The 17,557-nt window shown below is 47.5% G+C and overlaps 2 protein-coding genes across 2 annotated transcripts in view; one reads left to right on the forward strand and one right to left on the reverse strand.

The window, feature by feature from the left end:
- The window catches only part of IFT74 (intraflagellar transport 74), a 1,698,810-nt gene that overhangs the window by 965,944 nt on the left and 715,309 nt on the right, over positions 1–17,557 (reverse strand). The window lies entirely within an intron of this gene.
- The window catches only part of LRRC19 (leucine rich repeat containing 19), a 241,973-nt gene that overhangs the window by 50,343 nt on the left and 174,073 nt on the right, over positions 1–17,557 (forward strand). The window contains exon 2 of the mRNA XM_069630924.1: positions 3,160–3,261. Within this exon, the coding sequence (XP_069487025.1) occupies positions 3,169–3,261 (93 nt within the window). The 5' untranslated portion in view covers positions 3,160–3,168. The remainder of the gene's footprint in view (positions 1–3,159; positions 3,262–17,557) is intronic.

Genomic DNA, 17,557 nt, shown 5'->3' on the forward strand with positions numbered 1-17,557 from the left:
ATATTTTTTATTGGATTTTGTAAGGCGCCTATACAACAAATGGTGTTTCAAGGTGCCACAAGACAAACAAGGGGGGCGGGGGGCAAGGGAGAAAAATTACAATAACGGTCCTACTAGGCCTTGTGACATTCGGATTGTGCAAGTACAGTAACAAGAGGTGCGTGGGAGAGAGGGGTTTGGGGGGGGAGTGCTGGCCTGCATGGAATGCGAAGTGTTAGGGTGGGAATGGAAGTACAGGGTAAAGAGGAGAGAGTGCAAGTGAACGGCGGGGTGGAGGAGGAAGGGGGGAAAGGCCGAAGGGGCTAGGCAAGTGCTAAGGGGAGGATAGGAGGGCAAGTGCCAGGGATTGCTTGGGGTGCAGGGGGAGAGGGTCCACATGCTAAATGCAAGAAGGGGTGTGGACTGGGTGGGGGGGGGCTGGTGCCCTGTTGAACTCAGAGGGAACCAGGCAGCCAGTCACTGAAGCAGACGGGGGTGTTAGCAGGGAAGGGGGAGAGGGAAGGAAGAAGAGAAAAGGAGGGTTGTGAGGAGCTTCTGGAATTTAAGGAGATCTGGCTCAAGCCTGAGAGGGGCGGGGGGCCATTCCAGAGCTAGGCTCCTGCGGAGGAGAGAGATCTACCCCCCCCCCACTCTCTGCTTAGAGAAGCATCTAGTCTGCATAGAGTTGGAGCTAGAAGACCAACGGTCTCTAGCAGGGAGGTATTTAGGGAGAGAGAGTTGGATGTAGAGGGGTCCTAGGCCCCAGAAAGCCTTGTAGATGATGCAGAGGGTCTTGAACTCCATCCTAGCAGCAACCGGGAGCCAGTGGAGAGATTTTTGTGCTGGAGAGATGCAGTCGCTGGACTTGATGCCGAGGATAAGCTTTGCAGTCCGATTCTGGATTAGCTGAAGGGCGCGTAGGGAGGATAAAAGAAGATTGAGGAAGAGGCTGTTGCAGCCTAGAGAGGACCAGAGCTCTGGAGACATTAAGTTTCTGGGGGAAGGTGAGGAAAGGGAAAATGGCTATGAGGAGGTGCATCTGATAGTAGGCCTTCTTAGCAAGGTCCGCGGGGTGAGGAGAGAAGGAGACGGAGGAGTCAAAGATGACACCAGGGTTTTTTCCTCACAAGATGATGAGCGGAGAGGTCCCTTAGGATGCTATCAGGAAAGGAGAGTGGCCCCGGAATGATGTTGGAGTATGAGGTACCGCTCTCTGCCCACAGTATGGATGGGACCTGCCACACGCACGTGAGTGCCCTGCCAAAGGACACACATGTGGAAGGTGCCGAAAGGCGGACCACTTTGCACAGGCCTGTCGGGCCCCATCATCAGCAGCCCAACCAGTCCCATCACCAGCCACCACCTCAAGGGAGTATACACGACAAGCAGCTGGAAGGCGACAGCATAGACCATCTGTGATCAGCTCGCACCACCAAAGGGAAGAGGGCCCATATGGGAAGAAGAAGAGGACAAGGAAGTTTTCTTCCTATTTTGTGCTCAGGAAGATGATCAGGAGTGTCCCCAGCAATCAAGGGGAAAACTACCTTAGAGGACTGGAGCAAGACTACACAGGGTTAGACGTTTGATCGAGGGATCTAGGATCACTAGTTAATGAGAGGACTGTTTGCCCTCTGTAACAGATTGGGTTCCCGAACTGGAATGCATCCACAGTTGTAATATTAGTTCACATGTTTGATGTTTACGGTTCTTGTTTGTTTTATTTTTAATGCAAAAGGAGAAATGTGGTTTGGTCCCCTTTAAGATGTCATGTCATGACTCTGTCAGACCACCCTCTAAATAAAAGGAGCTCAAGCCGGCATGTGCGGCAGTATGGCGGCAGACTCCCTGCATGCCAGATCTGGTGTCTGGCTCATTATTTGGTCTATGCCGTGTAATCACAGCCTGTATGTATGTCTGGCCTGTGTGCTCACAGGCCATTCTGTTGTACCTGCCTGGGTGACCCCAGGCAATACCAGATGCCTGTGTGACCATGGCCTAGCTGCCCTGGATCCGGTTATCAAGGATCAGAGTATTGGAGCATGGTGCCCCCTTACAGCTGTTTCGTGCCGCATGACCGTGGCAACCCAAAGCCCTGCTGCGTGCCCGCAGTGACTGTTTGGTGGACCTAGAAGATCCACACAACACTACTGATGATTTTATTTTTCAGGTTTGTGTGTTAAGCGAACAGGCCATTCCATCCTGTTCAGGAAAATCTGATAGAGGGTCGTCTCTTTCCTTTTGATATTCGACCCTGTGGTTTATGAAGTTCCTACTGCAGGAATGATGGGGCATGTAGTTTTTTGATGGCTCTAATTTTGGTCCCACCCTAGAGTTTGGGGCTAGACTGCACCTCTGTTGGGATTCTGAGCCCAAAGAGCCCCGCTTCTTCCACCCCATGGGTCCAACACTGGGCAGAGGCCGGACTACACCAGTACCCCGGTCTCCACTTTATAAAGGGTGGATAGTGCCTGTGACTTGCCACACAGGCTATTATTGTGCTTTTGTTCTGATTTTAATGCAAAGGAATGCTGTTTTGTAATTTGGTGTTCTCAACACATCATAAGAGCACAATGGTGAATTTCCTCCTCAGATTGTTATTGAACCTCAATTGATTTGTTTTTAAATACAAAGATATTTGTTATGTTTTGCATCAGAAAATATGATAGCTTTCCCCCACATGTACATTTCACAATTGAAAGGTTTTTCGCACTTTCTTATGTACCATATGAGGCTAAGCATCTTTCTTATATCATGCATGACATATCACAGAGAATGTCAACTACACCATTGCACTGATTTGCTACAACGTGCCATGCATTTGTGATTGGGGAACATCTTTTAGCATTTGCTGATGCCTTTGGCTGATGATGACCTATTTAAGGGATATCGCCACTAAATTATCCCAGAATGTCACAAATATATACAGAGACAAACTTGTCGTCATTTTACACTGACAAATTGCAAACTGACAGCTTCTGCCTCAGTCTGGCTTTTCTGTGGAAATCATTTGATAAAGAGCAACAGGGAACTGCTTCAAGTGCTGATTTTTATGCAGAAAGTGTCTTGTCTAGGCAGCTGGTAAGAAAACACATATTTTAGAGCCTAATTAACTAAAGGTGAATGACTCAACACCCTGTTTTACATATGAGCACCAAATAACACAAGCTTTTCTCTGATCAGGTTTTACACATGGATATCATCTACATCATGACATGGATGGTGATGTTCCTGACAAGCATTATGTGTACTACTTCATCACAGCAGTCAACCCTTTCTTCACCAGTAAGTTTACCCCTGAATACATTGTTCTCATGATAGCGTTTTATTTATTATATAGTTTAACATATATGTTAACATTTTCTAACCAGATATCAATTCATACTTAAGTTTGTTTGTGAAACATTTTTTGAGTTTCTACATTTTATTGGATTCAAACAAATGTGAAATATTTCCTGAAACTGGTTACAAACTGTGGTAAGTCAGGATCAGGTGTCTGACAAACATGTATTTTGTTGCATAATTCTGCTCTAAAAACCGATCGCTTTAGTCCCTATAATAAAAGAAAGAAAAGAGTCCAAAAGGATGCACACTAGGATGTCATACAAAAAAGTAAAGCTGTCTAGAAACCGATCTAGCATGGTACTAATCCTTGCACTACCAAGTGACAAACTATGAATAAAATAGTTAATAGCTTCCTGCCAGGTTGGCCTTGCTTCGGACCTTCAATGTAGTGTTCCAAAGTATTATTAGGTAGTGTTCCTGAGGCGTTAGCCCTCTCAGAAGTCCAACATAGATATGCTCCCAAGGCTCTTTCCTTTGGCTTAAAGGAAAACAAACGTCTCTAAGCCTTTGGGCCTGTATTTCAGTCTATCTTAAACAAAAGTCTCTTTGGGTGACTGGGTCTCTCATGGTTTAGTGTGGAACCGCTTTGGTTCCTGCCCCTCCCTAGGGTGTCTGATTTTATGTCCCCTTGTTGAGTCATCTCTCTTTCTCAGGCCCAGTTTGGCTGTTTACTCTCTTGTCTTCTCTCAGCCCCTTTCACTGTTTCTAGTTCTTCTCCCCCTCGTGGAGTGTTCAGGTTCTCACCCCGTCTCGGGCTGTGTGGCAACTTGGCCCCTCTTGGACATTTCGTTCTCTCAACCTGGTTTGGGGTGTGCAGCCTTTTGCCACGTCTCGGGCTGTATGGCGGCTCTTTTTCTCTCTGACCTTTCATTCTCTAACCCCAGGGCTAGGGCCTCTCCAGATTGGCCTGCCATCCTCCCCGCTCCCCAAGCGTACTATGCACCGGTCTCGCTTTGGGGATGTTCCTCAGGGGCAGAGGCTGCACAGTTTTTCTTCTCTTCGGTCGTATGTGTCCTTGCATGGGCTTTGGTTCTTGCTGCAGGTCTCTCCAGGTGCTGGTCGACCACCTACCCGGCGGTAGCATCAATACTCTGTATGACGCAGCCAAGATTCTCAAGCTGCGGGCCTGGTAGTAGGGAGCAGCCCTCAGAGGGATTCCCCGCTCTCTATCACTCCATGCCATCTGCGTGTGATTTCTCTGTGACGGCACCTCAGAGTGGAATGAGGCCTCCTCTGCGCCTTGGCTCTGCAGGTTGGTGAGTGGCATTTCAGCTCACTCTCTCGTTCCTCTTTGTGTCAGTGTTGTGAAGATTTTATATCCGTCTCTGAAAAGAGATGACGTAATCCATTGGTTTTGTGATGGCAACATCACCGGCTCAGAAACCAAGCCAAGTGAACCATTCTCACAGTGATTTGGCGAAATTTCTAAATACCCAATGAAGAATTTGGCTTCCTCAGATAAGGAAGGATGACAGATATCCCTCCTAATGTATGGCCTGTGTTCTGCATTGAGATCCCTCTTGTCCTGTCCCCCGGGGGGGGGGGGGGTGTAACTTAGCAGACCACCTCACCTGTCCCAAAGGGGGTGGCTATCTTCAATATGACAATGAAATCAACAAGCTTTCCATAAATGAATCACAAGGGAAGGAAACTGAAAAAGTCATCATAGTGACTAAGACCATCCTAGTCCATAGTCCCCTTACCTCCCTACATATGGTATGTATGCCCGAACAGGAAGAGACTAGAGCGGAGAATTTTGCAGAACCCCACTATACGTTTCCAACCACCAATGCCTAGCTTTGTAGCGGGATTTAAGGTAGGGTGTTGGAGGTACGAATTATTAGTCACTATAGTGAGTAATATTTGTATACTTTTTGTGTAAACTTTGTTTTTCATGGCAGGTTCACAAAACAACCACATTGTGGCACACATGTGGAAATCCTACTTAAAAAAACCTGCACAAAAAACACACCATTAATATAATTACAGAGGTACACGGCAGGTACAAAAGATGGAACAGAAGAAAAACAAAGAGGGGCTCTCAGAAGTCTAGCATCATCCCCAGAAGATGTTATCATTTTAGTTATGCATAAAGCTCGTAAAACGCACTCCAAATATTTTTATAGCCAGACAGGTCATCATTTCAGTCCTACACAACTTTTTTCAAACTGGATTTCAAACACATTGGGCCTCATTACGAGTTTGGAGGTAGCCATGTCCTTAACAAGGGCATGGCTACCCCCAAACCCGGGTCCAGGTCCCGCAAAAGGGGACTTACCGGGCCATTCCGACCTTGGAGGGCCCGGTAATTCCCATTCACGGGACCCGGACCCGGTACGTGCCCATTCCCATTTGAGCCCCCATAGGGCTCAATGGGAATGGGGAGGATGGTAGCAGCGGTACTGTTAATAACGTTACCGCTGCTACCATCCTAGTCTGCTCACGGTGCCGCTCTGCACGCCTGGTCTGACCATGCGTCCAGAGCGGCACCCGCGAGCATACTCGGAATGTTGAGGCGAGATAACAATGGCGCTGGTAGCACTACCGGCGCCGTTGTTGCCTTACCGCAACACTCCTAATGAGGCCCATTGCATCTAGCCACATGTCCACTGATGGCCAACCCCAGACTTCTAGAGTGTCTTCATTTCCACCCTACAGATCCAAAACATATATGAGAAAGAAGAAGTTTCTTTCCTGCAGTGGCAACATAAATCTGACTCCGATAATGTACAGTGGTGCATATTGACAGGGGTCCAATAATTCCTAAAGAGTATGCACTGCCTCGCATCAAGCTTCTCCCTTCAAAGGCATTGCTTGGGGCTTGTTCACTCCCTGTGCTGATGTGGCTACAACCAGAAATGCTAACTTCCAGGAGAACAATCTTGGTTCTGTCGACGCCATAGGTTTGAAGAGTTTATGAGCCAGCCACGACAAGACCACATTTAGGTTCTGTAAAAGGTGGGAAAATTGTAAGAGGCCATGCTGGTGCCTATTTTAGTTTTGGCTATTAGGTGGCACTGAAAGGGCTACCTATAAAGCTGAAACTATTGTCATTAATATAAGAGCTTTAACATGAGAGCTTGAAATAGGGGCTTTGGATGCAGGTGTGTAATGCTTTTCAATGCAGGATGACATATGAGGATGGATATATGGTAGTTTGGCTATGTGTCCCACCCATCGCTAAGTAAAATCTATAGGGGTTTCCTCCTATTCCCACCCATCTCCTCCCACAACACACCTATTTTTGCACTCTTTGGCCAATTATCTACTCTCTGGTGAATTTGCTAGCCATTTTTCCTTCCAAAATGGCAGCCACCATGTTTTAATATTCTTAAACAGTTATTTGACCTAATTGAGGCTTTGAAGAACAAGTTACTTACCAACTGTAATGTTCTTTCGACTGGATGTTCCTCCCACGTATTCCTCATCTTGTAATATTCATATTCGCCAGCTTTGCTGCTTCGGAATGTTTTTTTCGGCAGAGGGCGCTGTGCACGAGGTCATGGCGTTGATGTCCCTCGACGGGCTCTGTACCGTGTCGACGTCACCATCCGTATAAATAGCTCGTGCCGCGCACGTTGGCTTCAGTTTTTTCGAGGAAATATTCGAGTAACACCCAGGCGTGCTCCGTGACTGATAGACTTTTCGTGAGAGGAGAGTGTAAGAAACGCAAACTGTACTGCGGGGTAGGATGGGAGGGTCGATGAGGAATATGTGGGAGGAACATCTGTTAGGGAGAATTCTCTGTTAAGGCTAATTTCCCAAACCTAGTGAGTCCCCCAGCAGCTTTGCTGGATTTTTGGGGTTTATTTTTTTCTCCTGCTAAGAGTGAGACTCTTTTCCTCCCACTCCTAGACATGATTTGAGGTGTTCCTTTGACTTTGTATGTGTTCTATGGGCTATGGGGTCCTTTACCCCATAGGGTTTCATGTGTTTTTGATATGTGGGTTACACAGCACCCTCCGTGCAGTAACCCAGGGGTGTCGTAGCGACCCCCCAACATAGACTCCATACCCTGGGACTCACTACTGCTTCCCAGGGCATGTAAAGTCACCATTGGCTTTACTAATCTTAAATTGTGAACAGAACCAGTACAAACCATCATATTGTGGACGTACTGGTCGGGGCAATTCGATTGCTCTGGGGTCTGTTGTTCGAGGGGGCACTGTCCAGTCCCCCCCGACCAAGTTTTGGCTGGTGGCAGTGGATACTACTTTTTATATTCGACCGCAAATATATTCCTATGGGATTTTCCCATTGTTCGAGGCTACCACTTTTTAAAATAGCCTCGAACATACCGCCGGTTTATTAAATTAATATAAATTCACCGGTTGGTATTTTTCACCGAAACTTGGTTCCAAAATGGCGTTTGTGTTCGCTTCTGTGACTCCAACCCAAGTCGGGGCCTTTATTCCACTTTTTTGCCGGGCTTCTTCACAGAAGCCTCCAAAAGTGGTGCCACTCTGTCTGGGTACCACAGGGGGTGCGGGAGGGGGTTTAGGCACCCTGGACTGAGTTGTCTCGGCAACTCAAGTCGCACTCTTGTGTGATTGGCCCAAGTGGTGAGCCCCCCGGCTCACCACTTAGCATGTTTGAGTGACAGCTAGGCTGAATGAATGGGGGTTTTCTGCATAAAAGCAGGGCTTTGGGGACTGGAACTTCAGAAGTCGCCACAGGACCTAAAGAATCCGAGGAGAGAGAAGCCGAGCCGACCTGCAACGACGACACTACCGGTGGAGCCCTGCTGAACCGTCTCACCACTTTTCCCGACGACAGAGGAGATCTCCAGCCCGGAGAGTCTTCTTCCTTTGACTGGTGGGGATAACCAGTTTGCCCGTCTTTTCGCCTTCCTGGACAATCTCGTGGCCGCCTTGCCCGTGCCAAGCAAAGAAAAGGGTGGTACCTTGTAACCGGGAAACTCTGCGGCTGGTTTCTTCCCTGGCAGCGCAACGACCTTCAGCTTTCCTCCACGTCGAGACCTTCTCTTCCTCTGGACGAAACACCGACTTGCAACCGCTGGAGCGTTCTTCCCATTTTCAGGTACTGTGTCCCGCCTGGCTTCCCTTGCGACAGATTGTTCGGGGTGACAGTAAATCCTCGACTTTCTAACCTGAGCTAGCCTGGGACCTGTTAACTAACTTTTCCTGGCTTGATCTCAATCTTTTGTGAACTTTCTACAAAGACTCTTTGGGAATAACCCCACTGTGTGATCCTGGACACATTTTGCTTGCTCTCTCTAAGAGTGGGCCTGGCATTTGAACTTCCTTGCTCTCCAGTAGACTTTGCCTAACCTGCCTCACTGTGGTTCTTTGAAAGGTATTGAAATTTGTGTGCTTTCATAACCCTGCATTTTTCCCTCCCTTTTTACAAACTTATTAGAGTGCCATTTTATGTTAAGCGCTCACCTCTGTCTGAAAATAAGTGGTGTTTCTCATTAAGACTTGTCTAATAAGTAATTAGGGTTGTATAGATGTAATAGTGACTGTGTGTTGAATTTATTTACCTCTTGTGTGCTAGTGTAATTTACAAGTGTGTCTTTAAATAAATAATGATATACTTTTACACCAAAGCTCTGGTCAGTGTTTACTTGTGCTACTGTATCTCTGTACCTATTGTGTATACTCTATATACTGCCTAACTCATCTTGAGAGAAGTCTGACTGCTCAGCCACAGCTACCAGGTAAATTTGGGTGGTACAGACTGCTACCAATTGGGTTTACTGCCAACCACCTGTAGTCCTAAATCTTTTGCAGTGGTCCCTAAGGGAACTGCACAGGTTTCTGCCTAACAACATCCAGTCGAAAGAACGTTAAATTGGTAAGTAACTTGTTCTTCGAATGGATTGTCTCCTCCCACGTATTCCTCATCTTGTGATAGACTCCAATAGCAGTGGTAAATTTGGAGGTGGGAGTACTAGTTATTGTTCTCATGGATGGAATGAAGTACCACCTTGGCAAACAAACCCTCATTGGAGGAAGAGGCATCTAAGCAATAATGCTTGATGAAGGTATGCATTGATGCCCATGTTGCAGCTGAACAAATATCTGCTGCAGGGACTCCCCTCTTCAAAGCCGCAGAAGTAGCCATTCCCCTAGTGGAATGGGCTCATAGCCCATCCGGTGGGTCTTTTTCCGCTAATCTGTAGCACTCAATTATAGCCAGAATGATCCAGCGGGATATAGTTTGTTTTGTCACCGCTAATCCCAATTTATGACCTGTATAACCTACAAAAGGCTGGTCATCTTTACGTAACTTTGACATTCTTGAAATGTAAAAACTGAGAGCCCTTTTGGGGTCCAGTCTATGCAGTCCCTCCTCTTCTTTGCCCAAATGAGGAGGAGGATAGAATGTTGGTAATATGATTTATTGTGACAAATGGAAGTCAGAAACTACTTTTGGTAAGAAAGATGGTTTAACTTTAAGAACTACCTTGTCCTTGTAAAATGTAGTATATGGGGTTTTACATGAGAGAGCCTGTAGTTCACTAACCCTGCGGGCTGATGTTAAGGCTACAAGAAGGACAGTTTTCAGTGTTAGAAGCCTCAAGGGACAGGAGTGCAGAGGCTCAAAGGGTATACAAGTTAGAAACTTAAGTACTAGATTTAAATCCCAAGTTGGGACATGAAAAGGTACTGGAGGGTATACATTAGACAGCCTTTTCAGGAATTGAATGATTAATGGAATTTTGAAGTAGGAAACCTTTTCCGAGGAGCGCTTGAAAATGGACAGCGCAGCAAGATATCCTTTAATTGTTCTGATCTGGAGCCCCAGATTGGCTAGATGCAATAGGAAAGAAAGCATCGTTGAGATGCCACATTGAAAAGGGACCACATCCTTATCTTTGCACCAGTTACTGAGCTTGTTCCAGCGACATCGGTACAAAGATTCCGTTGCTGGCCTTCTGGCCGAAAGCAAAATCTCCATAACGTCATCCGGAAGATCCCAATCCTTGTATCTCAACCTCTCAGAAACCATGCGTGAAGGTTGAGTGTCTTGACCTCTGGATGGAGAACCCAACCTTCCTCTTGCGAGAGAAGATCCTTTCTTTGCGGAAGACGTATTGGAGGGCAGATGGACATGTCCAGAAGGTCTGGGTACCACGTCCTCCTGGCCCAATCCGGAGCAATTAGGATCATGGTTTTCCTGAACTTTCTCAACCTCCTGATTACTTGAGGAATCACGGGGACTGGAGGAAACGCGTACAGAAGTGGAAACTTCCAGTCCACCACAAACGCGTCTCCTCGAGCTCCTCGGAGGAAATTCCCTTGAGCAGTACTGTTCGCACTTCCGGTTTACCGTGGTCGTGAACAGATCCACTTGAGGGGTTTCCCAAAGAGCAAAGATCTCCAGAAGGACTTCCTGAGCTAGCTCCCACTCGTGAGAGACTGTGCTCTGCCTGCTTAGAGCGTCTGCCGCCGTGTTCTGCTTTCCGGCTAGGTGAACTGCCGATAGAGAGATTCCTTCTTGTATTGCCCAGAACCAGAGCTGCATTGCCTCGCTGCACAGTGGTAGTGACCCTACGCCTCCTCTCTTGTTGAGGTAGTACATGGCCACCTTGTTGTCTGTCATTATCAGGACATTCTTTCCCTGTACTGAGGGCAGGAAGGCCTTCAGCGCTAGTCTGATTGCCCTCAGCTCCAATAGATTGATGTGTAGTTTGGACTCCGATGGAGACCAACGACTGCTGATTGTCAGATTGTTGGTATGGGCTCCCCACTCCGTGAGTGAGGCGTCCATAACTACTGTTATCTCCGGCCATGGTTGCCAAAAAAATTCTCCCTTGAGGATGTTGTCGTTGCAAGCCCACCATAGTAGATCCTGAGCAACCGCGCTCGGGACTTGCAGAAGATCCGACATGTTCCCCGAGAACTGGGACCACTGAGTTCTGAGGGCCCACTGAAGGAATCTCATTCTCAATCTGGCCTCTGGCACCAGAAAAATGCAGGATGCCATAAGGCCGAGCAACCTCAGAAAATCGAAGGCTGGCAGATGCTGGGCATTCTGGAACTTTGTTACCATCTGCAGAATGTGGAGAGCTCTCACCTCGGGAGGAGAGGCTTTGCCCGAGGAAGTGTCCAAAACTGCTCTGATAAACTGGAGTTTTTGGGATGGTATAATGTGGGACTTCTTGAAATTGAGAGAGAAGCCCAGTTTGTGAAGGAAGTGACAGGTGATAGACAGTTTCTGAGCTTGTTCGGGAGAACGTGCTCTGATCAACCAATCGTCCAGGTATGGGTAGACGTGAATCCCCCCTCTCCTGAGACTCGCTACCACCACCGCCATCAGCTTGGTGAAAACCCTCGGGGCAGAGGTCAGCCCGAATGGAAGGACTCGAAACTGATAGTGAGAACCGCCAACTGTGAACCTCAGGTACTTCTTGTGCTTGGGATGGATTGGCACATGAAAGTAAGCATCCTGAAGGTCCAATGATACCAACCAGTCTTGGAGTTAAGGATCTGAGAAAGGGTTACCATCTTGAACTTGTCCTACCTGAGGAACTTGTTCAAGTTTCTTAAGTCCAAGATGGGTCTCAATCCTCAGTCCTTCTTTGGGATGAGAAAGTAAGGGGAGTACCAACCCGTGTTCCTCTCCGCTACAGATACATGTTCTATTGCACCTTTCTCTAGCAGGGTTAAAATTTCCTGCAACAGGAGCGGGTCTGGAATTTTGGCAGAGTTGGTTCCCGGTGGATGATCCTGAGGCCTTTTTAGGAAGGGAAGGCAGTAACCTTGAGCTACTGTTTCCAGTGCCCAAGCATCTGAAGTAATGCCCCGCCATTCTTTCAGATGCTGAGAGATTCTGCCTCCCACTGGGGTTTTGTGTGATAAGGTCTCAGAGTGATTTGGAGGCGGCTGCAGGAGCGGCTGAGGGCAAAGAGGCCGTTCCTGAGGAAGGCTTTGCAGTCTTTCCTCGTCCACTACGAGTGACATTTCTTTTGCCCCTTTGAAAGGCCTGTCCTCTTCCTCTACCAAAAGAGGAGTAGTACCGAAAAGGACGACCCCTCCAGGAAAATGAGCCCGAATAGGGTTTGTGAGGCTGTCACATGGAGGTGCCAAGCGATTTAGCTGCCGCTTTTGAGGTCTGTAGTGTTTCTAGGCTTTCATCAGCCTTACTACCAAACAGCCTCAAGCCATCAAAAGGCATGTTGAGAAGTCTGGCCTGCACATCTGGTGCAAACCCTGACTTTCTCAACCACGCAAATCTGCTTAGCACTGTGCTTGTAACCATGGACCTGCTGATACTTTCAGCAGTGTCCAATCCAGACTGGAGACATTCCCCCATTGCCTCCTTTCTGTCTTTGACAATATTCAGGAAGCCTTCCCTTTCCTTGCCTTCCGGAATATGTTCAGCCGCCAAAATACAGTCCCACAGGGTGTGTGTGAAACTGGCCAGGGTACAGGTGACGTTAGTTGACTTTAAAGCCATGCTACCCGAAGTAAAAACTTTACGGGCCCAAGCATCTACCTTCTTATCCTCTCTATCCGGAGGGATAGTTGGATATGCGGTCTGTCTTGAAGTAGTTGCCGCCTGAATAACCAGACTTTCTGGAGTGGGATGCCTGTTCAAATACTCAGGATCAGAAGTAGAAGTTCTATACTTCTTAGGAAAATTACTGTTTACTGCAGCAATGTTGTCAGGAGCTTCCCAGTTCTTTTCTACTGTTCTCTGAAGTGCCCTATGGAAAGGGAGAACTGGATCTTTCTGGGGGCCCCGATCTAGAATATCTGTCTGTCATGTCATCCTGATCAAAGGTGGGTGAGGCTCTACCCCAAACCATATATTCCACCACTCTATTCATTAAACTCCTGTACCCTGAATCTGCATGTTCTGCATGGTCAGGTCTCGCAAACTCTAGCTCAGGTAACGTATCAATGCAGAATGAAGAGTCTCACACAGGTCTCTCATTTTTGATTCTGGATCTATTAATTCTTCTGGAACCTGTCTAGTGCCATGTTGCACTCCAAAGGGAGAAACCTACTCATCTTCAGAGCCACTTTCTTCAATATATCGAAGACATAGGGCCTCATTACAACTCACCCGGTATGGAAACAACGCCACCGTTGTTTCCATACCGGGTGATCACGACTCCTGCAGGCGGAGGCGTCAATCCCGCCAGGTCTGACCTGGGGGGTTTAACACCGCCCGCCTGCAGGCAGACGAGGAAACACCGGCACCATCACAAGATGGTGCCGGTGTTTCGATGATCTCCATTCCCATTGAGTCCTATGGGACTCAATGGGAATGGGGATTTACACCATTCCGCCTCCGGAATTCCCGGGTCACCGGGGTTGTAATGCCCCGGTAATTCCGGGAATCATGGAGGCGGAATGGTAATACAAGTCCGGCGGTAACCAGGCGGTTTTACCGCCTCAGTTACCACCGGACTCGTAATGAGGCCCATAGACTTAAAAAAGTCTGATTTTGGTAATGGAGTAAATCTCCTGTCTTGTTCATGAGCTTTAGTCGAAGGAATGGAAGGATCCTTCAATGGTATCGGAGGAATCTTCGACGACACCTATGGTGTCTTCGACAAAGGCGTCGAAGACGCTTTAAGGCTTCGATGGCGTAGCTGTCGGCGCCGATGGCGTCGACTAAGTTGCAGATGTTTTCAAACTACTTCTGTTTTTTATGCGGTGTCGGGGAAACACTCGACTCTCGAGGATTCCTCGACGACTTGACGTTGACTCGAGTCTTACGAGTTTCACCCATACTACTGGGTTTTACCACAGTAGTTCCTGACTTCCCTGTGTCGTCCGATGGAGCGACCAGGGTCTGGCTCTTTTGAGGCTTCTTTGAGGGGGTTGAGACCGCATTCTCAAAGACCTCCATCATCTTTCTTCAAAAATCTTCCCATTTTCTTGGGGAACCCGACTTAGTCGGGCATCGTACCAGTTCGGTAGATGTATCTGATGATGACGAGGGAGATCTATGTCTCCTTTTAACTCTTTTCGAAGAGGAAGATGAAGAGCGCCTCGATCTAATACAAGATCAGGATCTCTTAGATTGTTTTTTGTGACACTCCGATTCTTTCAAATCAGACGATTTTTTATGTCTTTTAGACAAGGCCTTCGAAGAGGCCTTAGAAGCATTCCGCCCCACCGCCAGTTTACCGTTCCTCTCACAAAGGGCCTTCTCTGTCATCGACTGACAGGAGCCAAGTCGCCGGTTCGATGATCTGAACTCAGGCACCAAAGACAAATGCGGTGAGGATCTGTTATCGACAGATCCTCACCGCAGTCGAACCGCAGTTGATACATTTATTTAACCCCGTCTTGTGTGTAGAAGGGGTAGATGAAGATGACATTTTCTGAAGAAAATTTCAAAGCGCGCCGTTCTCGAGAGCGAAGCAATCGGAAAAACTGAACTAAAGCCAACGGGCGCGACACAAGCTATTTATACTGATGGGGACGTCGACACGGTACGGAGCCCGTCGAGGGACATCAACACCACGACCTCGTGCGCAGCCTCCTCTGCCGGGAAAATAAATCTGAAGCAGCGAAGCTGGCGAATATGAATATCACAAGATGAGGAATACGTGGGAGGACACAATCCATTTGAAATATATTTACTGTAGCTTTCAAGTTATGTTACACATTTAACTGTATTTTGCATTTAAAATAAAACAACGTACTGTACTAGTTACGTTTTGGTTTAAAATGGTTCTGAAAATGCCCCTTTGCTGATTTGTAGGGGTTGCTCTAGTGCTTTGAAATGTAAGCAGTAGCTGATTGGCTGTCCAGTTTGTTAGTGATGTCACCATTATGTCATTGGCTCTCGAGTATGTGCTTTGTTCCCGCATGGCAGCCTTTTTCTTTCACTAAATACGAGCAGGGCTCTAGTTTTGTTAGACTTTAAGCCAGCAGATGTCCAGAAGCAGCATCCCTTTGCTTCCCATTTTATTAAATATCAGAGTGGGCTTCTCTGTTCCATGAACCATTTCTTAATCGCGTCTCCAGTAATGAGCAGATGTTTTATCTCCCGCCCCGAGTCTTAGAGCATGAGCCCAGGGCCAGAGCCCTATAACAGGGCTTGCAGCTCACCCCTCCGCCAACGCCCAGGTGAGTCCTGCATGCAGCCATTGATTGACGGCTCCCCCGGAGGAGAATCAGGATGTTGTGAAACAGACACGGCCGTGACTGTGGTATCTGGGAGGGTTTGTGCTGATTACAAAAGGCATGTCCCGACCCAGTGTCTGCAAAGTCCACGCTAACCCCCTTGGCAACATGCAGCACATTCTTGCAACCTTGGCTCCTCTTGTACTATTTGGTAATAGCCGACATGTGCTGCGTCAGCTCAGCTGTGACCTGCCTCTTTGCATTCTATGAAGGTTCAGGCGCCAGTCATGGTGAATTTTAATAATGCATGCCCCCTTTGCCAGACATGGGATAAGAAATCAGAGGTGTGGGGGACCTCTAATAAAGATATGTGGCCACCTGGCAAGCTTACAGCAGGACGGCTGCCTGGCCCAAACAATACAATAAATAGGGTGTCCAAAGTTAACAAGCCCAGCTCTCCCAAGCAGAGTTCCATCCCTCGAGCTCCGAACTGCGGTGGCGTACTTGCAACAGAGCAATCAGAAAATGTTGCCACGAAAACACAAACATTAATCTTGCACTATTTCCTCTGCTTTCTTAAACATGAATAGAGGGGTTTGTCTCCCTCTGCCTCGAAAATTGCTCTGGTCAAAGGGGGCAGCCGTAACCCATCTGCTTTGTTTGAATGCTGACAGTGATGAGACAGCTGCCCTGTTTGATGCCGCCTCCAGCATGGTGCTGACTGCAGCAAGACGTGCTTTTTTACACCAATCTTGCACTTTCAGCACCTTGCACACACGGTGCAGGCAGCAGCCTTATTTATTAACATGCGGGTGCAGCTGGCCCCATAATGGGCAACCACCTGAACGTGCAGTGAGTCTTATACAATATTTAATGGGAGGGCGCACGGAAAACACCCGGGCCACCCCAACCGGATGCCATTTTTCCACAGAACTGCAGAGTGAAAGGGGGTTAATTCGGTTTATAGTGATTACATCGAGAAAAAAAACAACGACAAACTCAAACATCTAATAAAAAGGATCGAATGCCAAAGCATCAACAGGCTATCTTTTACATGTAAAAGTGCCTTTCCATCTAAACCAGTCCATCGAAAATATAAATGGACTGGTTTCAATGGAAGAACAAGTTACTTCTTACCTTGTAATGTTCTTTCGATGGGATGTTCCTCTGACGTATTCCTTATCTTTGATAGATCATCTCCAGCTTGCTGGCCTCGGACATTTTTTTTCAGTAGAGGGCGCTGCGCGCCGACGTCCCTCAAGCCGATGTCCCTCGACGGCCCCCGTATCGGCGCTGACGTCATCACGCGTACAAATAGACTCGCGCAGCGTCCGTTGCTCAGTTCCATTTTGACATTAACAGATGTTTTACATGAATTGGTTTTTGACCTTGAAGGAGCGTAACCTGCAACCACAAGGGAAGTATTACTGCGGGGATGGATGGGAGGGGCGATAAGGAATACGTTGGAGGAACATCCCATCGAAAGAACGTTACAAGGTAAGAAGTAACTTGTTCTTCGAAGGGATTGTGTCCTCCGACGTATTCCTTATCTTTGATAGACTCCCATAGCAGTGGTGTGCAATTGGAGGTGGGATTAAAATGCCATGTTTCCTTTTAGGAATGAACCGAATGTAATACGCCTTTGCCAAACCTAGTCTCTTGACTAGCGGAGGAATCCAGGTTGTACAATCTTGTGAAGGTATGTGCGGATGACCATGTGGCAGCCGCACATATGTCTCGAACCGGAACCCCTCTTTGGAGGGCCGAGGAGGCTGCGATACCCCTGGTTGAATGAGCCCTAAGATTTTGAGGCGGCTCTTTCCCTGCCAGTTTGTAACATTCCAGGATGGCCAAAATAATCCATCTGGAAATGGTTTGTTTTGTTATCGGTAGTCCCAACTTGTGCCCTGAGTAACCCACGAACAGTTGGTCTGCTTGTCTAATCCTAGCAAGTTTGCTGATGTAAAAGGTTACAGCCCGCCTTGGGTCCAGCCTATGTAGCCTTTCTTCCTCTTTCCCCGATGGGGAGGCGGATAGAATGAAGGTAAAGTAATTTTCTGAGTGATGTGGAATTCAGAAACCATCTTTGGGAGGAAATTAGGCTTCACCTGTAGGACAACCTTGTCTTTATGGAAAATTGTATGAGGGGGGTTTACAAGATAGAGCTTGTAATTCGCTCA

This window comes from Ambystoma mexicanum, chromosome 6q (genome assembly GCF_040938575.1).
Source record: "Ambystoma mexicanum isolate Mex_15411 chromosome 6q, UKY_AmexF1_1, whole genome shotgun sequence".
Lineage (NCBI taxonomy): Eukaryota > Metazoa > Chordata > Amphibia > Caudata > Ambystomatidae > Ambystoma > Ambystoma mexicanum.